The following is a 27,905-nucleotide window of genomic DNA, read 5'->3' as shown; positions in this document are numbered from 1 at the left end:
GGTAGAGTAGAGTGGCACAGAGTGGTAGAGAGGCTCAGAGTAGGACAGAGTGATAGAGTGGCACAGACCAGGACAGAGTGGCAGAGGAGAGCAGAGAGGAGTGGCACAGAGTAGAGCAGCACAAAGTGGAGTAGAGTGGCGTGGCATAGAGCAGAAAGTGTAGCATGGCGTTCAGTGGAGTGGGGCGACAGAGTAGAATGGCATGGTGTAGAGTGGCTTAGAGCTGAGTGGCATGGAGTGAAATTGCGTCGAGCGGAATGAAGTGAGTGAAGTGGCGTAGAGTGGAGCAGCATAGAGTGAACTGAGTGGAGAGGTGCAGTGTGAGTGGAGTGGAATGACTGTGGAGTAGAAGGACATGGTGTGGAGTGGCTATAGTGGAGTTGCGTACAGTGGCGTAGAATAGCATGGAGTAGAGTGTATAGTAGCGTGGCGCAGAGTATAGTGGCGTATAGAAGAGAGGTGTAGAGTGACACTGAGTTTAGTGGAGTGGTCTTATAGTGGGGTAGAATGGAATGGCGTGGAGTAGAGTGACGTGGAGGGGCACAGAGTGAAATTGAGTAGGGTGGCGTGGAGTGGCTTACAGGGGAGAGGAATGGCGTGGAGTGGAAGAGGGACGCAGAGTGGCACGTGTAAGGCACCATGGAGTGGCAGAGTAGAGTGGCATGGTATAAAGCGGCGTGGAGTGGCGCAGTGACAGTGGCAATGTTTGGTATTCAGATGAGTGGCACTGTGTGGTGTGGAGTGACATTGTGTGGAATGGAATGCTGCCCACAGTGCCCTGAATTGCCCTATTGCACTGGAAAGCCTGATCCGGGATAGTAAGCGCCATCTAAATTCAATTATAATACAAAACAACGTCGGCCATTTTAGGTTTTGTCGATTCCGTAGGTTTCGGTTTCGATTTCGGCTGGACGTCGGCCATCTTGGGTGCCGTAGAATCCGAAGGTTTCGGTTTAGATACGGGCAATGGCGGCTCCGCTTGAGTATCCGTGGCCGGGCCAGAAGGCGGGGCCGGGGATAGCGGTGCAGGGTCGTGGGTAAGGCCGAGTGGCGATCCCGTGACCTGAGCCTGAATAATGTAGACTTCGGGGCATAGCTCCTCCTCTGAGCTATCTTCCGCGGCCCCATAAACTTCTTCGTCGTCCCCTACCTCCTCGACGTATTTAAGGTCTTGGGCCTGTCCTTCGATGTATTCCTCTGGATCGGCCTGGACCTCCGTCGACGGTGGCGAAATCTGGAGATGATGGCTATCGCCTTCCTCCGCGGGGTCGTCGAATATGTTGTCGGGTGCCGGTGTCGCTCGCTGGGCCTCCAGGCGCGCCGCGCGCCGATGCTTGAGCGTCTTCTTGGACCTGAACTGAGAGCAGGCCATGCAGTTTTCCTCGTTGTGGTCCGGCGACAGGCATTTATTACAGACCGGATGCACATCGATGTGTGGATATTTGGATCCGCCGACGGGGCAGAACTTGAACGGGCTCCGCTCCATGTTAAGCTCGTCGGGTCTTGCTGCGACGAGAGGGCCTCGATGTCCGAGGAGTTACTTGACTCCGCAGATTTCCGGCTCTGAGAGTCGGACGACGCTCGAGACCGTACGCAAACAATACCGACGCAGGTAACGAAGGCCTTTTGGCCTTAAGATCAAAGTTTATCGGTTCCGACACGGAGACGTCGAAACCACATCCGAACCCAATGGCGGAAAAAAACAATCTGGGGATGGAGTCGATGCCCATGCGCACTGTAGTCCAGGGGAGGAGCCACCTATCTCGTGATACTTCGAAGACTCTTCCAGGACAACAATGTGCAATCATCCGGACCCAACACTAGGCGGCGATCTATGCATAAGATATGAATTTAGCAGCCCAGATGCCTCGAACCTATAGGTTACCAATTATCATGACCACTTATCTATGCAAACATCTGATGCATTTGATTCGATGCAGGTACAATGCTTCTGCGGGAACTAGTTTGCGTAGAAATAACTGTGCTTTAGACCAAGAGGGACTATTGAGCGAGGGAGCAAATGTATTGCACCAGTAGGGGATAAAGAAGTTGAATCCAGGTAACGGCAGTGACAGAAATAATACATGAATCACAGCGCGATCAGCTGGTTAACACCAAGTTAAATCAATCTGTCCTTGTTCCACAGAAAGAAAAAGAAGCAAGGTCTGTCTGGAGCTGGCTAATCAGAGGATAACATAGGAGAGTGACAATGAAGCGAACGATTGGTAAGCAATGGACGGGCTTAAAATCCTTTATTGTAAACAAAACCCCTCATAAGCACAGCGCATGCGCTGTGCAGGCGAAACCTGAAAAGCAATTCCCTAGGCATTTGAAGTGTGCCTTTTAGAGCACAGTTTACAGCAGCAGTATTATCTAGAACATCATTCCCCCTCAACCATAAAAATATTGCCTGCAAAACGTTTAAACTAAAGAAAATTAAAGAAACCTCAAAATGCAGAGCACCAATATTAGTTTGGCCAACTCAACCTGATCTGTGTTTCCTCCCTTAAAGAAAAAAACGGAAGTGATGCGATAGTGCCAGCAGAATGTTTCGCTCGGCATCTGTGCACATGAAATTGTAACAGTGAAATGGTCCTCAAAGCAAAACATGGTGATCGATCAATGGAGAAGACTTCACAAAACGTTTATCAATTTATTAAAAAAACAAAAAACTGAAAAAGTATATAGAGATTGGACAAAAACAGAATTTAAGCTAATTTTATTTGGAGACTTTAATTAGGGATGGATTATCAATCTAGGTAGTACTGCTGCATCATTGCTACATTAAACCTCATTCCAAACTATCATAGGGGGGCAAGGAAATCTGGGCAAGAAAATTCAACGTTTTACCCTTTTTTATGCCAGCGAATCTCTCCAATTGATGGACTAATCAGGAACCGGCAGTTCTAACACTTTATTCAGCGAAAAGGATGTATTCAGGTGGAGAGAATACACTGCAAGGGAGCAGAATATCTGACGATTTGAAAGCGTCCTGGAACGGGCCTCCACTGGTCCAGAGAGGACAAAGTAATAGGAGAATGGGGAATGAAGACAAGTCTTGACTTCAGGGAGGTATACAAGTCAGAAAATATTTATGACACAAGCTTCATATTAGACTTCTTTCATCCATGTATATTTACCAGTTTTCACAGATGGCAGAGGGACAGGAGCATTGTGAACAATAAATTAGAACATCGGTTCGCTATCATTTGGCATTACACAGTCAGGCAAATTTTCAATTTCATATTTCTTCCTTTTAAATAAGGCAACACAAGCCAATACGCAAGTTATCTGTCTCAGGTGAACAACCTCGACTTTACAGTTCTCCCTAAAGAGAATTCCCCATAGTAGAATACAATTAAAAACAATAATTATACATTAAATAATGACGTTATGCGTAACCAACACAGAAAGATGGCTAAACTTTTAGGGACTACCCATTTCAATTAAAAAAAATATTCCCCTCCCCTGTTTAAGTAATCTATTTAGCTAAACATCACTTCAACAAAAAAAAAAGACAGACACACAAAAAAAAACAATCATGTTAAAAATAGGGCAGGTTTTCTATTCATGCTTTTTGTAAAGGAAATATTAAAATTCATTTGAATATTCTATTTTAATACAAAAAATTAGTGTTCAATTTAAAATAGCTTCTGAGAGTGGGTTGAAAAAGGCAGGAGGAACCTCTATTTCATATTCATCGGGAGAAGGTCAACTTTAAGTTGCACATCAACAGTTTCTAATAGTCATCCATGTTAAACAAAAAGGCCGTAAGACGCTGAAATGGCTGCATGGAGATACCCCATCGCGGGTGCCGACACAGCTCACGCCCAGCAACAGAGGAGGGAAGCACGAACTGCGGGGTGGGGAATGGTGGCACAGAGCGAATGGGCAGCACCTTAACTATTCTGGACCAGATGCTGCCAACGTGCTCAGCTGCACAGACCCATCTCACTGATAAGGCCAGCGAACTTCAACAGAAAGGCAAAAACATGGGAGGAACAGTCTTGGATGGAGAGACAATGAGGTCTGTACGATAAGGTCCGGGGCCGGTAGGGGGGAGATTTTGCACAGCACTGGCCCAGTCATGGTGTCTTGGTTTCGGATGCCAACCGGATCGGTACATTGGTTGCTCCTTCCACATTCCAATTCAGTGGCTAAAATGATACTTAGTATTGTTCAGAGGAGAAGGGGGTTACAACTCGGGGAACTTTCCATGATGCTGACAAGGAGAGCCACAGGTACTTCGACTATATTTAAGGCTTTGTGATCGGCTAGCTTCATATTCGAGGACAGTGAGGGATGCCAATGACCTGTTGATGCTGTGGATGCACTCATACACATCGCTACTGATGCCCATACTAACAGGCATCATTCACACAGAAGAATTACACTTAGAGTTACAGTAGTATAGCAATAGTTTTTAGCCAGTGTACATTTAAGAACAAATGTTTTTTGTTTTAATACTTCAAACTTTGGCGTGATCATTAGTTCTCGCATAAGCAATCCATTCCAGCCAAGCAGATGTGATGGAAGAAACCACGCAACCTGGAGGGACATTTGCAGGACAGATGAGAGACCGTTCTGCCCTTGCAATGCCTGAGTAAAGCATGAAAATTGGGCTACTTGTAGCTCTACATTGGCATGCAAGACAAAGAGAGCTCCAACAGCAGCATGCTTCTGAGAAGCTTAAATGTGTCCTAAGAGTCCGGATCGGATGGCTGAACGAATGTAGTCAGGTAATTATCTTCAAGCCAAGAGTGGGTTGGAGTACAGTGGGATTGTGCGAAGGATCAGAGTGCCATGGTTTGCATCTGCTACAATAAAATCGGTGTTTTCCACCATAGTGCTATACAAATGCGTTTGGGTGCAATACAATAAACTGACAAGTGCAAGCAGCACCAACAAATTCATAGGAAGTAGCAACAAGGCTGTCGTATAATGACATTTCCCTGCAATTTATGTCACTCACACTTGAGCAAAATTCGAAGGCCGTGTGCTAAAATCGAACCAGTGAATTTGGGAGATACTTGCACACTGTGCAGATTAGAGTGGAAGAGGTGTTCATTCAAGCAAGACTTCGAAAGTGTGAAAACGGCCAAAAATGGAGATTACTTGTTAGGTAAGAATGGTTAGCTTCCAAGCCCCGCAATGTGCAACCTCAAAAGACATGTCTTCAATCACTGCCACAAGTGTGTGTTTTAAGCAATTACCACTGATCCCAGGCACAAATCTACTCATTTTCTCTGTAGTGTTCAGGATATACGGGGAGCCAACAGTTTAGGACTAGTGAAGCAGAAACACAGTGGGATCTCAATCTTACTCTATGAAGTCTAGATAATCCCTCTCTCCCCTCCAGGGGAGGCTCTCTCAAACAATCTGAAGCTCATGTTTACAATGACTAGGTCCCGCCTGAGTAGTTCTCCAGTTTGCAGCCACAAAAGGCTAATCCCAACCAACCAGTTCTGCAGCCACATCATGGAGTTCACTCAAACATCTACACTTTTAGAAACTTGCATTAACATTGTGGAGTTTACACTGACTCAGTTCTGAAGCCATCAGCAACATTATGGTGCTATAAGCCAGTCAGCCACCTAACTTGTGCTGTTAGCATCCACAAGGTGGAGCTGATACATAGGCAGTTCTGTAATCCGCACATCATGAAACTCAAAACCAACCAGTTCTATACCCTTCGTCTACATTGTAGAAATCAACGAGCTAGTTGTGCAGTCTACATCCACACAGGTGACCTCACAACCAATGCCACACATGTAGTCAAACTGTAAAGATCACACCCAACTAGTCCTGCAGTCAACATACAGAATGTGGAGTTCATACTGAGCCATGTCTGCAGTCCACCTAAAACCCATTCTGGGCACCTTGTACCCACACAGTGTTGTTCACACAATGTGGGTACATAATCCATTCTGCATCCCACATTCACAACATAGCAGTCGCAAACTAGTTCTTCCACCTTAATATGAATATCGTGGGGGTCGTAACAACCCATTTAGCTAGCTAGCTCTGTGGCCTTCAGCTTCATCGTTAAGTTGACTAACAGTTCTCCTACTCGATTCCCTTCGATGAGTCATAGCATTATTTTAGAGTGGAAAAGTATTAATTCACACGAAAAAATAACTTGTTCTTGCCAGGTGGGTAGAATAAATGAGATCAGGTAGAAAGGGGGATACTGGCACAGACTCAAGCAGAAATGGGAGGGCTGGGAAAAGTGTGTGTGAAGATCACTAAAAAGCATATATGGGGAGGACGTGAGGATCAGCACAGCAAATGTGAAGAGTGCACAGATTAAAAGCTGGAAGAGGGGGGTGTCATCGGCTCAATAACTGGGCCTGGAGTGTGAGGATCAATGAATGGGCATGCTGGGTGAGGATCGAAGACTGGTTCTGTGGAGTAAGGACTGAAAACTGAGAGGTGTGAGGAGAGAGTTGGTGAAGTTGTGAGGTTAGGCAACTGGTGAGGGTCTATGGCTCGTAAGGGCCCGTGTATCAACTATTGGGTGGAGATGAGGCTAAGCACTAGCTATGATGGTTTAACTGGCTATTGATGTGTGTGCGTTAAGGGAGAAGACAATCTTCCATTGAGGAGATTTGTCGCAGTCTGTGCTGGAGATAATGTTAATACTTAACTCAACACTTCTAATACTTAAGAAGCATTTAAGATAGTAAAGCAATGACCATGACACCAGCTACAAGATGGATTCATAATATCGTGCAGCATGCTAATGATCACATCAAGTTTGCAAGTAAAAAAAAGAAAAACAAAATAAAAAAAGCCTTGCTAGGAGTTCAAATTAAGACTAAAACCTATAATTTCATTGGTAATGGTGGGGTTCACCTATCTATACCCAGGGTGTTGAAGATGAAGGTTATGACTATCAGTGGGCTCTTGGGCGTGGCCAGTAGCAGGCCGCTGGACCTTCCCAAGAGTGGCCATGCTCTGATCTCTAAAACAGGATTGCTGGAATTCTCCACCTAGGCAATCCATGGTCTGCATGATGCTGTTCTGGCCAGAGGAACCAGCTCCAGCCCTGTAATGAGACCCCATCGCACAGTCCAAGGGTGCTGCTGCTGGCGGCCCTCCATGGAAAGGGATGGCCAGCTCCTGAGAACCAGAGCTGTCGCTATTCGGTGTGGGCAGGATATTATTCCACATGGGCTGGAAATAGTGCCCATTGGGGTACGGCAGGGACCCAGGCAAGCCGTTCACAGGGGGAGAAGGGGTAGGCTTTTCTATAGGGGGCTTCAAGTTGAACGACTGGCCCATGCACAGTTCTTGAGGGTAGGCTGCTGTTTTGATTGGAAATCCCTGCACTGTCATCTCTCGTTGAGGGTGTTTACCAGCTTCTCCACACATCTGCTGCAGTTGTGCAAGCTGGTGCTGGTTCCATGCAAGAGGTTTTAGATCACTGGGGTATGATGCCGGCATCCTGATATTCACCAGGGGAACGTTACCAGAAGCAGCAGAAATAGCAGCAGCATGGTCAGCAGGGCCTCCTATGCAAGCAGATATAGGCAGGTTGTGAGCAGAGACCCTGGTACTTGCATTGATAAGCAGGTTACGACTAATAGGGCTGGGATTTGCAATCTGTCCCTCACACACCGAGGTAGTGCCGAGCCCAGCCCGGGCCTGACAGAACTGGTTTATCTGCTGGACGATACTGGTCAGGTCCGGGGGCCGGTTCTGCTGCAGCATAGAGAGAGGAATGGTTGAGGTAGACACGGTCACATTAGGTGGGGCATCCGCATCCGGCATCTTTCTGCCGCCATGCAAGCCAGTCTGCAGAAGAGGATTGGCAGGGTGCTGCAAAGTCTCATGGGGCAAGCTCGAAGCGGTCTGCAGTGGTTGCGGTTGTGCCATGCTCTGAGGGTGCTGTGTCCGCACCTGGGGTTGTGCCATGCTCTGAGGGTGCTGCAGGGCCTGCGGCTGCCCTAGACTCTGAGAGTGCTGCGCCTGTGACATACTCTGAGCCTGCCGCATCGTCTGAGACTGCGCCATGCTCTGAGAATGTGGTAAACTCTGCTGCTGCTGGATACTCTGATGGTGCTGAAGAGTCTGTTGTGATATACCTTGAGGATGCTGCATGCTTTGAGGAATACTCTGAGGCCGTTGCAGAGGCTGTGGTATGCTCTGTGCGCGTGACATATTCTGGGCATGCTGCCGAGCCTGCTGTTCAGCCTGCTGCTGAGCCTGCTGCAGGGCTTGCTGCATACCCCGATGGCGCTGCAGGGCCTGTTGCATACCTGAAGGGTGCTGTTGTAGAGTCTGTTGTAGGCCCTGCGAGTGCTGCAGTGTTTGTTGCATACCTTGGGAGTGTTGCTGTAATGCCTGTTGCATGCTTGGATGGTGCTGCAGTGTCTGTTGCATGCTTTGAGGAGGGTGCTGTAACACCTGTGGCACACTCTGTGGACGAGCCATAGTCTGTTGCTGCATACTGTGAGCATGCTGCAGCGCTTGTGCATGCTGCAAAGACTGCGGGCGGGACAGGCCCTGCGTGTGACTTAAAGTGCTGGGTGCGGCGTAGGGAGAGGACGGGGGATTCATCATCACTTCCGGGAGCAGATGGGTACGCGCTCCTTCAAAGTCCTTCAGAACAGCCTTGGCAGGAGGCTTGACTATCGCCAGCAGGCCAGTCTTGGCGCTGGCCTGCGCAGGATACGGACTATACCGCTGCCCCGAAGTATCCAGCCCGTTGACAGTACGACGAATGTGCTTGCGCTGGGGTACCTTCACGCTATTTGGGAAGATTTTTATTGTCAGTGGATTGTTGGCAACCTTCTTAGCATAGGCATCCAATTCTGCAGGCGTAGGATTCCGAGCAGCTTTCATCTTCTGTGTAGTGTCCCCTGTGGAGACAAAAGAGAAGTGTTGAAGTATTTACTTTTACAATACCCACGTTAACGCTGAGAAACGAAGAAGGCTACAACCACTATTAGCAAAACTATCAATCAGCCACAAGGATTTATGCAATGAAATCATTGTTCTAAGTGTAACAGCGTGGGTAACTCATCACAACAAAATATACGAGTTAAGCTGTCAATCTACCAAGTTATTCAATCAGAATGCTCGGATTTCCAGTGGTGAATTAACCCCATTTAAATCATATTGTGACAGTTCACAAGCTGATGTGCAGTCAAAGAAAGCATGTGGCCAAATAGTTTTCAGATACCAATTATCTTAGTATGTTCATCGGTCCAAAATTCCAAACGGCCACAAAATGCATCCCCTTTTATTTAAGAGGTAAGGTTCATAAAAGGTAAAAAAAAAAAAAAAAAAAAAAAAAAGGAAAATAACTGCAAACTCATTTATTTTTTTAAATAACGGCATTGCTTGTTAGTAGAAAGAAGTCCTAATGCAACATAGGCAGAAAATACTCATTAACTACAAATGTCTTAGTCTGGATTGTGAACTCCGCTCGCTGAATTTCCCGCACACCGTGTTACGCAGAGCTCGTGGAATTCCGAAAAACTCTGTTTCGTGTTGCGGAGTATTTTTCCTCACTCGCGTTCGTGAACGTGAAGTCGGCGAGCGCAGAAACTCAACCTCCGCTCAACCGTCACGTATGGTTGTGACCGCTCGAGTTAAGAATTCGCCCGCTTGCGTTGGGTAAGCTGCAGCTCGAGTAAAAATCTACTTGAGGGGCAGAAAAGCAGCAGTCCCCGCTTGTGCTGTGCATGATGCCATTCGCGATGACTGTACAATGCGGATAAGCACCTGGCACTGAATCACCGCGAACTGCATTTATCTAAAGAAACTTCGCCGCTCGCAGAGCTTGGCAGAATTTTTTGTGCACTTCACAGAGTTCCACGTAGCAAAGCTCCACGAACCCCATCCAGAGCTACAAATGCGTTCATCCACCAGTCTCTGCACTCATACATATTTCAGAACTTAAGAGGGCAGGCAAAGCGGGAAGGATCAAAAAGAGGCCAGTTTCAGGTGGGAGAACGGTATACGGAACTACATCACTGGGACCTAAACAAACTATACGGAGCACGAAAAAGTAGCTCCATCATATCACAGTCCAGAATTAGAGTGCATCTCACTTTCTTGAGAAAAGCACTAAAAGAAAAGCTCAGACCAGAACAGCTCACTCTTACAACAGCTGGTCCAACACAGACAAAATGTTCTACAAGGAAGCATGCTGGTTGTAAATGCACAAGTCCATCTTGCCATACTAGTTAGTCTGGGGCAGTTTTAAGTCCCTGCTCACTTCTCCAAGTCACTCTTAAGTATCATGGTGTGATTATGACTATCACACCAGCAAATTATAATCAAAGTGGTAGAGATGGCTGTACTACTGACAGTGAAAGGCCTGCTGCATTTATTAAAAAAAAAATCTGAAATGAAAAGAGTTGGCAGAGAAAAGATTTTGCAGGGAATGCCTAACTACAAGGTTGAAGTAGGAACCACACTAAGTTAAGAAGCGGAACGATGGGTACGCAGATTCCCTGAAGGGGAGTGCGGCGCTCCATTAGAAATGGTGTGGGGTAAACCAGAGCTGCGCCAGTGTGGAAACAAGCATTGGCAATGCTAATATACCGGGCTTTAAATGAAAGAGCCTCCTCAGTGAACGATGGGTTTCGGCATTCAATAAATCATCATACATGCACTTTGGCACTCATGTGTTCATTCATTCACTCACTGACTCATTCTTGTGTTCATCCACTTACACAAGCACAGTAAACTCACAAATAAACTCAACTATATATGCAACATAGAGTAGAAAAAGAGAACATGCCGCCCCTAAACATGGCAGACATTTGGCTGCTGTAACACAATTAAACATGCAGCAGGGGGCTGGCTTGCAATGGCGTTGTACATGGCGTTTTGAAGTACCAGTGTGGCTGCCACGTGTAATGGCAAAACAGTAAAACTATGGACAACACCATTCCATGAAAGTGGCCTGATCTCTAGGGTGTGGCCTTGCAGGAAGCACATTGCAGATGAAATGAACAGCAAGCAGATTGGGGAGCTGTAATATGCTTGACAATAATGAACATAAAAAGGTGAGATGGAAAGAAATAAAGTGTAACAAGAATTGGCAAAGACAATAGGTCTCGCCTTTGGGACCTTATAAGTGTTTAGCCATGCAACACTTGATATTGTTGCACCAAGGATATTGTGCAGGATAACTAAACACTAATAATGTCCCAAAGGGGAGACTGGTCCTTATTTGACAGACACCTTTTGTAGAGGAATAAAATTATTCGGAAAGCACGGTTTGGCACTATGAAATAACACGGCATGCTCTGCAGACGGACAAACTGCAATTTACGGTTAGCAGATAGGATGTACCAACGATCACACATTGTAAACAGTCTATGAGATAAAGGACCAAGACGATCCACAAAATAGGAGAATTGGCACAACACCCTGCACAGAGGAAATTGTTTGAGGAATATCTCAAAATTATTGGTACCCACTTGCTGGAAAGTAGAATGTTGGGAGTGGTGACTGCGATAGGCTTGTTTACAGTTAAGAGTAGAATGGTGGTACAGTCATTGTTTTCTAGAATCATAACTCAAGCAGAAAAAGGTTTAAATTTGCTACCACAGGTTTAGAGTTGGAGCAAATGTAAGACTAGCCCAGAACTGGCTGTTAAGGACACTTTACAAGCATTTTAAAGGAGTAAAAACTAAGAAAGGCCCAGCAGGGCTTTTTAACAGTGAGTAAGGTCGTGGATCTATGAAAAGTTCCATAAACAAGATCAGCCACAATATAGTATGGCTATTACTCAGCAGGGAATTATCAACAAGAACATGAAAGCAGTCGCCCCAAAACCTCTTAGGCTAAACCAGGCAGAAAGCCAGATGGAGAAAAAAAGCAGAAGCAAACCAACGCTCCAAAGGAAGTTGAAAAAATTCAAATCGAGGGAAACCTACTCTCGGACTGAGAACCTAGCCTACAATTCTTGCCACTAAAATGAATGTACGACTAGTTTATTCCAAGAACTTGCATATCAAAACAATACATGGTCAACAAGAATACACCTATAAGCCCACTGAGCAGGGGTCAATAAGGATTATCCAAACAGTATGAGGAGCCAATTGAATGAGAATACCTTGTCTATTTGTTGGAGGAATACATAATCTAATTGACAACAAAATTGTATTTCAACCTAATTCCATAGAAGAAAAAAGCCATTATCAGAATACCACAAAAACTGAAGGGGATAGGCCCAAAGGACAAGGGTCAGGTAGGGCCATAATATTTATCGAATACACAAAAGGAACCCAACTCCTTCAAACCTTATACTCTTTTTACTTTAGTGCAACATTCAAACAACTTTTTTTGTTTGAATGGATTATTTATTTAACCATTCCTTTTAGAAATTCAAATATTTTTTATCAAAAATTCAAATGCATGAAAAGTGGAGAAACACTTAATTTTTAATGACGTCAAACAATACATCAGACTAATACAAAAACAACTCACTGAAAACATTCAAGGACAAACAATGAAATAAAACATCACTTTATACAATGATTCTGAACAACAAACATTATATTTGCATCATGACACTTGGCGAATGAGCAAACCTTGTCGCTATCCTACATTTTGAGCCAAGGGAAATACCGGACATAGGGAACTAACCTATGCGTATATACGGGAAATAGTTTTCAGATCAACTCCCTCAAAGAATACAGCTTGTTAATTCACAATTCCTCTGTGTCATTTGTTTTTGACATTTCCTATAGGCAATTATTTGATATGATCACTTGGATTTAACAAGCGCAGTTCAAGTGCACCCTTATTACATCTCACAACCAGGACATGCATAGACCGTAGTGTCAGACAGAAATGAAACCGATTGCACAAGCATACACAGCCAGGCGTAGACAGACACAAGAGTCAACAAGGCCATATACAGACACACACCTGCATGCATACAACCATACATACACAAATACATGACCGTTGCCACGCAAACACACAGCCAAAAATAAATGTAGATACACAAACACATAACGTAAATGTAAGACAGACACACAATCATATACAGATCATGCCAACAAGTATAGCTTTTTGATGTTAGTGCTTCTACACAGATTTACAATTGTGTGTGTGTCGTTGTGAAGCTTGATTTGTCGAAGATTATAAACATTGGCCCATGGAAGGATGTGTGAGCGGGTTTAGGGATGAGTGAATGCCTATACTAAATGAGTGCGTGAATTACAAAGTCATATGGTAAGAAGAATTGTACATTTGATGGATGAATAGGTGAATGAGCGCAAGGGTGCTTCAAATTATATCTGAGTGAATGCCCAGATGGGCAGTGATATTGGTGGCAATATGGAATTCTTCACTTGCCATGCTATTGCTCTAATTCGTCGTTCACATAATCGCCCATTCATCCATGAAAAATTACAAAAAACTGCATTTTTAAACGCAACCATCTACATAACCCCAAACGCACATAAACTCACGATATATTGCTTGTTAGACACTTTGACTTACAAAAACAACCAATAATCGACTCTACCAAAACCTGTTCCTCGTATAACCCGTATAACGCTTTATTCTGGTATACCAATTATAAAACCTACTAAATAAATATACAACTAAATATTGTATCCTGCTATACTTAATACAAGGAACCTGCAGTCCATGATCCCTTTAATTGTGCATTTTAATTCGTCGTGGCACTCAATGAATCACAACTGCTATTCAGGTTATCTGCCACTGAAAATACAGTCTAAGTTAAACTTTATGATGATGGGATATCATTTGCAAACGTTATCATACCAGTTGAAATAATTGTCACTTAAAAGCTAGTTTGTAGTAAACTACTCAATTCCAAATATTAGTACTCCTATGGCGCCTATACTGCTTTGGGAGAGATCCGTTCTTCTGTCTTAAGAGTTAAAGTATGAACAGATGTGTGAGACGAACACACAAATAAGTATACTTCTAATTTATAGGGGTGCGGCTTTCGAAGCCCTTTTTTCCTTTCTTCCGGTTCGTCTTGCAAAGCTGGACTGTCTGCATTGGAATGCTGCAAGAATTTCAGCCTTCCTTTCCAAGTTAGATTCTTCTTCATGAATTAAGCGTCGACAGTGAGAAGCAGTGTTACAGGAACAACGAATATAAGATGAAACAGCCTGTCTCCTCATTCCACAGAGCACCAGTGCATTCAACTTAATGTCTGTAGTCCGTTATGGATGTTTCAACAGATTACATTTGTCCATAGTTTCTGTACTTCTGGATCAAATAGGACCTTTTGCAGCCATTCCGATGGCTGAACAGACGCTGGTAGTTAAGGAAGAGTGGGATGGACTAAGTGTATGCCGGTCTAGGATTGGAGCACTGAGGTCACCACAGCCAATCCATGTGCGCTTCATAGAATTGGGACATGGCTATTGGCTGTCAAGTTTGCATATGCCTCTGTAGTGTATAAACACTGTCAAAGCTAAAGTAGACAGCCAAGCTGTGTCAGCTGCGGAGTGCGGACACAATACGACAACATTTTCAGCTACGCCAAGCATCACGGGTTATAGCACCACATTCTGGTAATTCTTCCGCTTTACCGCAATGGGGAGAAGATGTGGCTTAACGCCTAGAGCAGCCGACTGTGGGGTTCGGGAACCAGGTTAGATTCTGGAGGGACGCTCGAACATCCTGGGACTCTCGGCAAATCACTATCTTCAAGTGCTTAAAAAATGAATGTGTCCGTCTGTACTGCATCTAACTGGTGCTCATGTAAAGCGCTCCGATACCTTCGGGTCGAGCTCGTGTTATATAAAGCTGGAAGAAAAAATAAGTGGGAGGGGTGGGGGAGTGCACACGCGCGCGCGCTAAGCAGCATCTGTTTGCTCTTTATCAAAGCACACGCTCATGCTTGTGGCACGCAGATGCGCACTCCAGCAAGCTGTATGCCGCCACAAGCAATAGCGTGTGGTAGCATTTCTGAAGCCCCATTACTAAAAGTCTCGCCAGGGCAGCACATGCGCTGGTTCAGGCGAGTCCTAAAAATGGAAAACGGAGGAACTGAAATGCGCTTATTTTCAGGTGGATGTGCATGTGATCAGAAAAATGCTGTCACTCGTGGAACAATAGGGTCCATGTCAGAAGTGGCTGACCCATGGCCCCATGCTGAATGTAGTCTTGGATGCTAGTGGAGTGCTTCCCCCATTTGCTCTATTGTCCTGTGAGTGGCAGCATTTTATTTCACTGATCTGATTGCTTTCTTTTTCTCAAGATACTCGCAGACAAGTATGACTGACTGTCAGACCGACCGAAGTGACTCTAGCAAGAACTTTTGCAGTGCAAATCTTCTACACCCTATGGCCTCTGCGTAAGGGTTAGTCAACAACAAGATTGTTGCCTACAAAGGTAATCTGGGAGAATTAATGTAACAAAATAAGTCTGCAGGGTTAACAAACTACAATAACAATCCTTAAATGCTTACTGGGTTTTGTGTTTCATTACATTAACACACGTGTTTTATAATGAATCAATTCAACCCTATGGTCTTTGTAATTTTTTGAAAGACAGATCAGAACTATGGCTTTCGGAATAACGTTTCTAATGAAACTATCAGTCCTATAACCTTTGGCACTGCCTTGTCATCAAAACCAACTTAGACCTACTAGTTAGACCAGGCAGCCTTAGGGTGGTATTCCCCCAAATAGTCCACTCCATTTTGCTGGACTTATTTCTGCTGGCCTTAAGACTGAACACTTCCCCACTCCTAACCAGTGCTAACGTGTATGTGCTCACTCCTTAAAACATGAGATTAACTTCTTCCCCAATTTGCATTTTTAAATTTACTTATAAGACCCTTATAAGTGCACTACATATGCCCAGGCCTGTACATTAAATGCTATGAGTGGGCCTGCAGCACTCATGCCTGCCATTGCAGAGCCTATGAGTGCAGCTTTAAACTGCCATGTCGACCTGGGGAAAAAAACTTTTCCCAAGTACGAACCCTCCTTTTTAATACATACAAGCCACCACTAAGGTAAGCCCTAGACAGCCATGAGGGCAGGATGAAGACGTGGACTTAAAAAGTGTGACATGTACTTTTAGGTTTTACATGTCCTGGGAGTGGAAAACTCTTGAATTAGTTTTTCAATACTGCAAAGTCACCCAGAGGGAAGCATGTAAGGGTACTTAAAGGTATCCACTCCAGTGCCTACCCCTCAATGCCCTTACATGTTTATGTAAGGGCACCAAGAGGCAAGTGCCCTACAGTGGTACTTAAAAGGGCTGGAAGAGCGAGCAATCCCTCTGTTTAAAATACAGTGCAGATTAAAGTTTAATCTGCAGCGGTTTCTATAAATAGAGGGACTACTCCCTCTCAACCCTCTTTAAGCACCATTACAGCGCTGATATTCAGCTGGCGGAACGGCGGGATTAATTATTAATACACGGAATTACTAAATTACTTTAATTCCACCAGTGGTTCATGTTTGGTGTCTTTGGAATTCTAATTTAAATCCTAATTTATGGTGGGGTCAGATTTTAAATTACAATTCTGAAAATGTTACTTTTAGAAAGTTGAAAATGAGAATGTGGTGTTGCACTCAAAGTAAAAGTAGTACTCAAAAGTTAGCTCAAGTGAACTCATCTTGTGCTCTTTGTGTGCACCCTGCGGAGGGACATCACCCTCGTCCCCATCTGTAAATAAACAAGTATCTAGAACATGATCTCAGCCGCAGTGTGCCCTACTAATGTCCCAAACTGGGAATAAACAATGTTGAATATCAAACATACATCATCTACTCAAATTGTGAAACAATGTGTTCATTATCTATAAATCACACAATACAACTTAAATCAATACAATGTAATATGTGAGAACACTGTATTTAATCACATCATTTAATCTCAAAAACGTGAATGTTCAATTAATTGTCGTTTTTGGACGGCTAGTCTTGTCATTCTCCAAAAACTAGCTTCAAGCGGAATCCCAATGTATTTCGGGCTCTATACATGGCCCTTCGTCAGGGGTATCTATAGGCAAATATGTACAAGAATTTTGTAACCAATTATTGGGAAATATTTTAAACAAACTCACACAGCCTCATACTTTGACGGACATTCTTTGCTACGAATACCCATCAACCATAGTAAGAGCCAAATAGAAAGAGGAAAAAAGGAAATTAGTGCCCGAAGATAAACTATATATTACGTGGAATCAAAATACCGTCAAGAGGATATGTGCGTTTCCGTGATTCGAACAAACCAAAACGGTAAGGTGACAAGTCATGAAAAACTGACCTTTTGTTTCCTAAAATATAAGCTGTGTACATGGATTGTCAATCCAGGAGTGAAAACCCTAATTCCCAAAACATAAACTGAATGAACTTCCAGACTACTACGTGATGAAAACATGGATGCTCAAGTTCGCTGTATTAAAAAATGTACCTTGCAAATGTTCTTGCACTGTCCAATTAACAGTGGTGAACGCCAGCAGCCAATGTCATTACATCCGAATGTAATTCTGCAAATGAACTGTAATACAGACATGATCAGTGATACTGTGTACTACCGACTCAAGTATAAATGAAACCCATCTAATCAATGGAGAATCCAGTGGAATTGACACTGTCCTCGATGGATGTGTGGAACAAACAGACCGAAAGGGGGGGGGGGGGGGGGGGAGATGTGGTGATTGGGGGGTGGGGGGACGAAAAAGAATCAAAAATACGTCCAACTAAAAACCAACTTACTAAGTATGCCCAAAACTGTAACAGTTTATGGCTTAACCGAATTTGGTGGCAACGGTTTCCAAGGACTACAACTCTGTGTGCTGAGATCTGGCGAGTGAAGCGAGAATGGCGAGTGAAGCGAGAATGGCGAGTGAAGCGAGAATGGCGAGTGAAGCGAGAATGGCGAGTGAAGCGAGAATGGCGTCTGCCCAATGGTTAATGTGGAAAAAGAAATAGGACTATGTAAAGTACCATCTTCCGTCGAAGGAATCATTGGGCAGATGCCATTCTCGCTTCACAGTTACCTGCCACATTTTCCTGACCATCTATGGTAGCAGAAGCAGTTAAAGAAAAGCATATAAAAATAATTCAACTACTGCTGTTAACTTTAATCAAGATGGCTCTATTTTGTGCAGAAATGGATGGTCAATAATAATGCTGAAGATTTTCAATATTATGGAACTGGCAAACTACCAGTACCATCTCACTGGACAGTTAAGAAAAGTATAGCAAACCAGGTGGAAATAGAATCCTGTCAGACCGAGATTTCCCATGGCAACATGCAAACAACATTATGGGCTTGTATTAATTTGACTAAAAAGCCCAAGCGTCAATTGTATGGGTGACATTATGGTGAAGGAACAGCATATTCGAATATTATACAGACTAAATGCACATCATTGATACTGACGCCAAGGATGTACTTGCCAATATAAACTCAATAAATGACTCTGCATGGCTCCCAGGGTTATTGCAGCAATGCTCTGAGCACGACCAGAACATTTTAAATAATTCTATCCAGGAATGCTACAGAATAGCTACTTTAGAGAGGTCAGCATATTTCTTAGGTGTAAAAAAACAAGCAAGTAACAACTCTCGCGTAACTTCAAACTCTTTGTATCCAACGTTGTAAAAAGTCCCAGGGGAATCCAAGACTAAGGTTAATGACAGCATATTACTTTCTATTAAGACAATGATCAAGGACTATTTTATATTTTACAGAGGAGCTGTTTGGTGCCATCCATTCAGTAATTTGAGATGTTTGTGTTACAAAAAGATTTCAGCCGGACTTCAAAAGGTTAGAGATATCTTGCGGACTTCAAAAGGTTAAAGATATCTTAACAGTTCAAAGGTTTTTTCTTTAATGCTTATAACCTTCGTACCATATGACAAAAGCGTGCCGAATCTGGCTGACACCATGTAAATTTTTACACTTGGAATGTCAAGTTTTGCTCACATTCCTAAAGAGGGGCAAAGTTAAAATAAGAGCAAAAAAGTATTTATTGGCTGCTAAGACAGTGTTGAAGTTTGCAACAAAATACCAGGTCTGACCTTAACATGCCAACCGACTGCAGAAGTCACAAACAACGTCAAAGTTTTGAAAATTTGAAAATATTTTTGATGTATAAGGGTCCTAGGCCAAAAATGCACTACGTGTAGCTAAATTCTGTTCAAGATGATGTGGGTGGAACTGGGAATAGGAGCAGGAGCTAGGCCAGGGCCATGCCAATAGCCAGGTTCTACACGATGTGGCCACTACACTTTTCCGAAGCGAATGCACGGCAGGTATGAGGGACACTGGTGGCTGCCAATGAGCACAGCTGAAGCCTGTCTGTAGCTGGTGTGGGTTGATGGCCATTTGCAGCTCTTATGAGCGATCGGGTCTTGGCACAAAGCCTAGCCATGAAACAGGCCCTTTAGCCAGACGTTTCTGTCATAACTAAAGGGGGAGCACAACTGGTAGAATCGGGTGGGGAGATCTATATCTCAAAAAGGCTACTTATCCAAAAGGTTAAGAGCCTTTCATAAAGTCCAACCGGAGGCTTCCTGTAGGGCTCTGGAAGAGGAAAAGCCCTCTCCTACAGGTGACGTGGACCTGATGTTGGTCTTAGTCACTACTCTAGGCCTAGCCCCAGAAAAGATACAACAGTCATCCAACCCGTGGTATAATAATTCCCTTAAAGAGATTAAATTAGAGTGCAAGCACTTAGAGAGACAATAGAGGGTGGCATACTGTCCTAACGCCAAAACTTGGTACAGTGCATCCTTAAAGTATCATAAAGAAATGAAGATGGCACAAAAACTATTTTGAGGCCAGAATCTTAAAAGCTGTAAATCAAGCAAAAGAGGTCTTCAAAGGGCGTGGCCTAGCGAGCCATGATGGTGGACGTGTGCTAGGTGAGCTCCGCTCAGCCCTAGCAATTATCCTACATTAATCCTGCTTCCTCGGTCTGCTAAATTGACTGCAACTGGTGTATGATGTCAGTAAGGGCTGCCTTTGAAGCCTCGTTTCATATATGGATAGCGGCATGAGTGCGGTGGTGGCTGCAGCCTGGATAAGGGTCTCTGGTGCAGTGTGGGTATGGAGTGCCTACATTGGATCCTCGCAGTGAGGAACACTTGGTGTAGCAGCGACCGTTTGGATCCGGTCTCCTACACCCGGTAGGAAGACGTCTTTCTTCCCCTCTCCCTCCTCCCCCTACGAGCGGCGGCATTGTTGTCGGCAGCCGTATCGGGCCGCAGGTGGAGTCGTGGGGGTAAAGCCTTGCTTAGGGGTCTCTTTGATCCTGGGGTCTCTTTGATCCTGGATCGGCGCGGTGATTTGAGGCTGCATTTAGCTTCAGGCTCCAACACCGGTAGGCTGCCTTATTGTTCCTTCTTTCTCCCTTGATTCTGTGAGCCTACATCGTTGTCTATATCGGGTCGCGCCGGCCACTGGGGGAGGGTGCTGGATTGCGGGCTCTCTGCAGACCATTGTGGATCCGGAATGCTGCTGTGATTTCGAGAACCTGCTGTGGGCCATAGAGGGATTTGTGCAGAGTGTGGCGGCCCCCCCTTGGATGACCACGTGTGCTGCGGAGCCCGGGGTGAAGTAACTCCCTGGAGACAGTCCTGTGGGCGCCGGTGAGGCGTGGGCGGCAGCAGCGGCCTGGAATTGCCAGCGAGTGCCAGGAGAACATCCTTAGACACTCCACTCCACTCCACTCTGGCGGTCCCACATTCAGCGGTCGGTCGCGTGGGCAGCGCATATATACTACTGTGGATTTGAGCCAGAGTTTGGGAGGCCCGGGCCTGCATATTGGAGCCCTGTGGGCGGTAGGACTTGTGGGGTGCCTCGTTCTCCTTGTCTTTTTGCTGCGCCACGCACAATAGAAGGACTGCCTTTGCGGTAGGGGAATCTTGAAGGATACGAACTAAGTGCTCTGGCCCCTTCGACATTGTTAATTCTAAGCACTGAGACCTGGTGGTACAACTGAAGGAGTGATGCAACAGCTGCAGTCAGAAGTCCTGGAGTGTGGTGAAAGTTGGAGGCTGGCTTGTGTCTGCTTATGGAGGCGGCCATACGGGAGTCGCTGGTGTTGGGTGCCCTTGGGGGATGGGGGTGGGGGGCTGGAGCACGCGCTTTCATGTGGTGGCGGCCGAGCTAGTGCTTGGTGCGGCTTACGGGCGGGTGGTCCTCGTCCGGCCCGTACACACCCTGGCTGATTGTGCAGGAGCGGACCGCTCCACGTACTTGAGTGAGCGTCCTCACTATCCTGCATTTTGGGGCCTGCGTTGTCTGGTCTGAATTGTACAGTACAGTGGAGTGGGGCTATCCTGGGAGCTGAGCGGCTCAGAAGCCACTAAGACGAAAGATAAAACAGGAGGGAGCTCTGCCAGACAGAGCACGCTGGACAAGTTCACTGGCCCTGGGGCCTCCACAACTGAGTCTGGAGGAGCACACGGAGGCATGCCAGATAATGCTGCACTTATGGCAGCCTTCACACACTCTAGGGATGCCCTAGATGCTAAAATTGGAGCAGTTGGCTCGGACGTCATGTGCTCCGACAAGATCTGTGCAATGCTGTTAGGGCACATCACTGAGGCTGAGACTAGGATATCTGGGGTGGAAGATGTAGTCATCACTCATTGGAGACCGCCCAACAAACACTGGCGACGCGGGTGGAGGATGCTGAGGGCCAGACATGACATAACCCACGCTTTGTTGGCTTCCCAGAGGGCTGCAAAGGGGGAGACATGGACCGGTTCCTTGCTCAGTGGCTGGAGAGTTAGCTCCCCCCAGAGGCCCCATCTCGCTGTTTTGTAGTGGAGCGTGCTCACAAGGCCCTGATGCAGAAGCCTCCGGCCGAGGCCGGTCATAGCTAAGTAATTAAACTACCATGATCGGGACGTTATCCTGAAACAGGCCAGGGCCAAAGAACCTTTGCTATATGATAATACTGTATCCTTATTTTTCCCAACTACACGAAGCTGGTCCAATAGCAGAGACAATCTTTTCTGGCAGGCAAGGCCAGTCTTCAGGATCTCAAGCATCTGTATGCCTTGCTGTACCCGGCTAGACTGCGGGTTGTCTCTCGGTCTGGCACCCACTTCTTTGACTCGCCGGAGGAGGTCTTTCGATGGACAGACGAGACGGTGGAGGTCTGTCCCCATTCGCCACCCAGAAGGGAGTCGGCTTCCTCGTCTGGTGAAGTGACCCGGAGGCCACCGAAGCAAAAGCCTAAAAGGGATAATCACTCCAGGTCCAGATGTCGCTCACAGTCATGCAGTGATACTTCCCGGGCCAGATCGGCCCCTCAGCAACATGCATCGGCATCCTAGGCACTGTGGGGACCGTTGTCCCGAGTGACTTGGTCACTACTACATTCGACTGGATAAGCAAAAATGAGAGCCAGTACCTCTGCTGGACGATGTCTGACAAGGAAAGTGCCTGCTTATGCGGGGTTGTAAGTTGGGGATCCATTGGCGGGAGTGGGCCGGGACCTACCATTGGGATCTGCTGGCCACACCTGCCGCAACAGATACTTCAGTGGTTTTGAGGTATAGGGGGGTGGGGGAGGGGTGCGGTTGGGTTGTTTTTGTTCTCTGATAGCACTTTTCTATACATGTACTAAGTCACCCCATACACACTGATCACATTTCTAAGCAGCTATAATTATCACTAGGGTCTCATATGGCAGCCCCATCACGTAGACAACAGGTTCATCCTGGTACCCTTTGGATAATAAAATGGAACGTTAGGGGGGCGTTGGATAAAACCAAACGAGGGGCTATACTCCAGCAGGCTAAACGGACTCAAGCTGACGTTCTCATGTTACAAGAGACGCACCTCATGGGGACAAAGGCATTATGCCTACAACTCTATGGCTATATCCAGGTGTTTCACTCTGGGTTTGTGAGAGGGTCGTGGGGGGAATGAGGGGGGGGTCAATTCTTATACATCACAGGGTTGCCTACAGGCAGGCTAAATCGTGGGCTGATACCCAGGGGAGATATCGGTTTCTTTATGACACTGTTGGTGAGGAGCCCGTGGTGCTGGGATGCGTTTATGCTCCCCCGCCTCCCTCCTGGGGCTTAGTCGAGAGCCTCATGTCTTTGAGAGAGAATATACCGGACGGCTTGTCTGTGGTTGGGGGGGAGGGTGAGTTGAATGATGTGTTGGAGGTGGCTAGAGATAGATGGAGGCTTGGGGGACTCTCGGATACTCACCAAAACACTAAACTACACTCCCTGGTGACGGGACTTGATTGGGTAGACTTTTGGCGTCGGCTCAATGGGAATAAGCAGGGATACACGTATCTTTCGGCAGTTGTTGATACCTATTCCTGGCTGGATTATTTATTAGTGTCCCGAGCGGTGGCTGATATCCTCCCCCGAGGATTATCTGATCACTCACCAGTGGCTCTCACTCTGCAGATGGACCCGGCGTGACAGCCCTTTAGATGGCGCCTCTCGGTCTGGAATTTAAAGAAGGAGGAATATAGGGTACATATAGAGAGTGCTATTGACTGCTATTTGGAACTTAATGTTAGATCGGTTGAGGGGGCTGAACCCCTGTGGGAATCTATGAAACCCAACATACGGGGTATAGACATCACTGTCTGCACGGCTGCTCGCAGAACACACAGGGAGTCCCTTCTAAAATCAGAGGCCACTACTGTAGAATTGAAAGTCGCAGTAGGGGAGAAGGGGTTGATCAGGTCCGTCGCCAATTATTACTAGCACAGCAAATGCATGCAGAGCTTTTGTTAGATGAGGCCCGCCTGGCTTGGTTGGCGACCCGTAGTAGGGTCTACCAGTGGGGGGATAAGTGCAGTAAGCTGCTCCACAGACTGTCAGAGTGCACTGTACCCCCAGGCTCTCCCTACTATACCCGGCTCAGATGGGGAGTCCCTCAAGGATCCCACTGAAATTGCTGAGAACTTTGCCACATACTGTGCAGAGTTGTACGCCCTTAAAGAGGGTCTCCATGAGGATGGAATAGGTCGCTTTCTTAACGATCTTCCGCCTAAGGCCTTAACCAGTGAGGCACGCGCAGAGCTTGATCTTCCACTCACGGAGGAGGAGCTGGGTGCTGCCCTGGGAGATCTGAACTCGGGGAAGGCCCGGGACCTAATGGTTTTCCATGTGAATATTTTAAGAAATATTTTTCGTGGTTGGGGCCCCATTTTCTTAGAGTGGTGGAGGAGGCCAGGGAGCGGGGTTGTCTTCCCCGCGATTGGAGACACGCGGAGTTGTTGGTTTTTCACCAACCTAGCCGACCCCCTGCCTGGGACTGCAATCTAGATTCAGTGCGGAAGACCTGGTCCCATATGCCTGTGGCTATTGTGGTAGATCCGCCATATTTAAGATGGTCTTGCTCCCCCGTTTACTATATCACTTGCAGTATTCCCTTTTACGATCCCTCCCGGATGGTTTCGGAGGGTAAATGTGGCCCTGGGGCAGTTCTTAAGGGCCGGCGGAGATCAGAGATGTGTTACGGACATGTTTACAGTCTACGTACTGTGGGGGGCTGGCGACATCCGATATTTTATCTTCCTATATGGCCTCGTACCTGCTGGTATTAAATGACTGGTGGTACAGGGATAGGGCAGACCCTGCTTATGCAGTGGAGCGGCGGTGTTTAGGGGAATTCACTATGCATACTATATTATACTCAGGACCGTTACGCAACTCCCTGCTGTCCGTTACGAGGGTCGTTTTTTAGATATGGGGCAGGCCCTTCGGAGGATGGAGTGGTGGAATAGGCTGACGAGGGAGACTCTTTGGAACAATGGCCGATTGCCTCAGTTGGCTCCTACGTCTGGGTTTCTTGGGCTGGGACAGGATTGGCATTTCTACCCTGGGGGATGTAATGCGGAGACCGGTCCTGAAGTCTTTTCAGGATCTTCAGCGAGATTTTCAAATGCCCAATACCCAGTTTTATAGATATCTTCAGTTTCAGCATGCTATCTCCCCCAACTTGGAGGGCTTAGAGTCACTTGCGGAGTTTAGTCTGATTGAGGCGAAGGTATTTATGGGAGACCTTCAAGACCATAAGATTTCAAAAATGTACAATCTCTGGTTGCTCATAGCTCCTCTATGTTACAGAAGCTCAGAGGCCTGGGAGAGTGATGTGGGCCCATTGGAAGGGGAGGACTGGACGAAGGCACTGGCCTCCCCGAGGGGGGGCTGCAATTGCCGTGTGCCTGCGCCTTTTCCAGTTCAAGTACCTTCACCTGGTATATTTTACCAGAGATTGATTGTGGAGGGCGGTGTTGTTGGCCTCCCCTGTATGTCTCAGGTGCGAGCTGGAGGAAGGATCTCTAATGCACACGGCTTGGCATTGTTCCGCCCTGGCACGAATTTAGAGGGGGGTTATGGCCTGCCTCTCGGAGGTATCGGGTAGGGACCTTCCCTGCTCGCCGAAGCAGGTACTTTTTTTTTTTTTAACTCTTAATTGAAAACAAAGACAAGACATTACAAAAAGAAAAAAGAAAACAACTCTCAGGTGAATGCCTACAGTTCCAGCGCATGGGTCAAAGTGGCAAAATGCAGAATCAAAGTAACAAAATTTAATGCTAGGATCCAAGGGATTCCTGTGCTCCCAGGTCTAATCCCATCGTATGTGGATCGCAAATCTCCCCTTTGGGGCTATTCCACGCTCCCCATATCTTCCCCCACTTCTTCGGGCAACCCCTGGCCACATACACTGCTCTTTCCCGAAACATACACCAGTCAAGGTCTTCCGTCCATTTGTTAATTCGCAGCGGCTGGCTAGCAACCCAGAGCTGAGCTATATTCCGTTTAGCCACCATGTATGCCAGCGTCACCCACTGTTTCTGGTACACATTTAAATCGGTAAGCTCCCACACATTCAACAAACATCTCCGGGCTTCTGGGCATATCTCCGCAGCTAAAACTTTCCCCAGCTCATCGTGAACCTTCATCCAATATGTCTAACGCTACACAATGCCAGAGGACATGCATCAAAGTGCCAATTTCTCCACACTCCCTCCTACAATCCCCGCTCTCGGCTCATCCCATTCGTACCAAACGGAGCCCAGTTATGTAGGATCTATGTAATATCTTCAGTTGCACCAATCGGAGCCGCATCTGGATAGCGACTACCTTTGGGAATGAAACCGCCTCCGTTCAATCCTCATGATCAAGTTCTAACCCACCGCACTCCACTGAGTTCTAATCCGCTCCAACGGGTTTCCCGAGTTGTTGACCAATTTCCTGTATATCAAGGAGATAGTTTTCTCTGGAATATGCCCATCTAGTACACGGTCCTCAAGAGGACACTCCTCCGGGAGCTCTGTGTCCTTAGGGACATGAGTGGTGAGGGCATGTCTCACCTGCAGATATCGGTAGTATTAGTTTTCATGCAAACTATACTGCTTCACGAAGGATTCAAATGTGTGCACAGAGTCTTTCCCCCACACATCTTTTATCTGGGTAATTCGGATAAGGTCCAATCTGTCGAATCCCTTAGTTTTCCACAGACTACTCAGCTTCTCAGAATTCAGCAAGGGAGTGGCCAGAGTCAATCTGCCTTCCCACCCAAGACATTTATTGGCCGCGTGCCACACCTGTATCACATGTGCGGTCGGGCCAGTCAACGGAAACCTCCCATGCCGAGAATATAGAGCTCTATCTATCATCCCACCTGGGGCTTGGCCCCGGTCCATGGCATAACCTGGATCCCCGGGGAGTCCGTAGACAATATGGTTCACAGTGGCCAGCTGTGAGGCCCAGTATTACTTTCGCAGGTCTGGAAGTCTGATCCCACCATCGTACCATGGGAGAGTCAGTTTATTGAAAGCAATACGGGCCCTACCATCCCACAGGAGCTGTCTCTGAAGAGTTTCTATCTCCCTAAAGTATGCAAACGGCACTGGGTCCATCGAGTTCTGCAAGGCATACAAAAAACGGGGCAATGCCATCATCTTGAAGAGAGCGGCTCTTCCAAGCACGGAGAGTGGAAGAGCTTTCCAGCGCTCCACATCTTTCTTACACCTGTCTAATGGGGAAACTAAGTTATTATCATATCGCTGTTGTGGATCAAGCGTGAAAAATATACCTAAATACTTAAATCCTACTGTCTCGACCTGAATAGGGCACGACTCCGGAAGTACCGGCGGGTCGCCCACCAAGACAAAGAGCACCTATTTTGCCGAGTTAATGGCCAATCTGGAGTATCTACCAAAGATGGCGAGCACATCTAGGGAGTTGCGGAAGGATTCCTTAGGGTTGGTGAGGTAAAGCAGCACGTCATCCGCATACAACGAGATCTTGTCTTCCCAGTCAGGTGTCCAACGCAATCCTCGTATTGATCTGTCCCATCTGACCCATGCAGCCAAAGGCTCCATTGCGAGTGCAAAGAGTAATGGGTACAGTGGGCATCCCTGTCTGGTGCCCCTCCCCTAGGAAAAGTCACTAGACATACAGTTATTGACGACCACTCTAGCTAGGGGGTTTGCGTACAACAGGCGCACCCAACCAATAAACTCACTTCCAAAGTCCAGCTTCGCCAGTACCGCAAACAAATATTGCCACTCCACTCTGCACCGTCGGCTCGTGAATCTTCGGGGAGCCACCAAGGACTCCATGTAGTCTGCGCAAATTTAGTGCCGTATTGCGACATCGAAGCTGGTACTTTTACATATTATGGAGGGGGTTGGGGGCAACATCTACAAACGGCATTTTATGTTACTAGGGTTTTACACTAGCTAAGCGAGACATTGCTAGGTCATAGAAAGCACCAGCGCGCCCTCTCTGACTGCATGGAAGAATGGTTTAGATTTTTGAATGGGTTTGGAGATCCCCATCTTCACAGCAAAGGGGTGCCGCAGAGCATTTTAAAATTTGGAAGAGATGGGCTGAATGTCGAGGTCTACAGTTGGAGCCCATTTCCATGGCAGGGCTGCCTGACGCGGCTTGATTTCCTCTATTACCCCCATTTTTAGG

General features: G+C 46.4%; 1 protein-coding gene across 1 annotated transcript in view; it reads right to left on the bottom strand.

Moving 5' to 3' along the window:
• Window positions 1–2,640: 2,640 nt before the first annotated feature.
• The window catches only part of FAM222B (family with sequence similarity 222 member B), a 240,986-nt gene continuing 215,721 nt past the window's right edge, over window positions 2,641–27,905 (bottom strand). Inside the window, exon 3 of the mRNA XM_078680091.1 lies at window positions 2,641–8,864. Coding sequence (XP_078536217.1) covers window positions 6,856–8,864 — 2,009 coding nt within the window. The 3' untranslated portion in view covers window positions 2,641–6,855. The remainder of the gene's footprint in view (window positions 8,865–27,905) is intronic.

Source organism: Lissotriton helveticus, chromosome 3_1 (genome assembly GCF_964261635.1).
Source record: "Lissotriton helveticus chromosome 3_1, aLisHel1.1, whole genome shotgun sequence".
NCBI lineage: Eukaryota > Metazoa > Chordata > Amphibia > Caudata > Salamandridae > Lissotriton > Lissotriton helveticus.
Note: the sequence above shows the minus strand (reverse complement) of the source record. Positions and strands in the feature narration are given on the sequence as shown.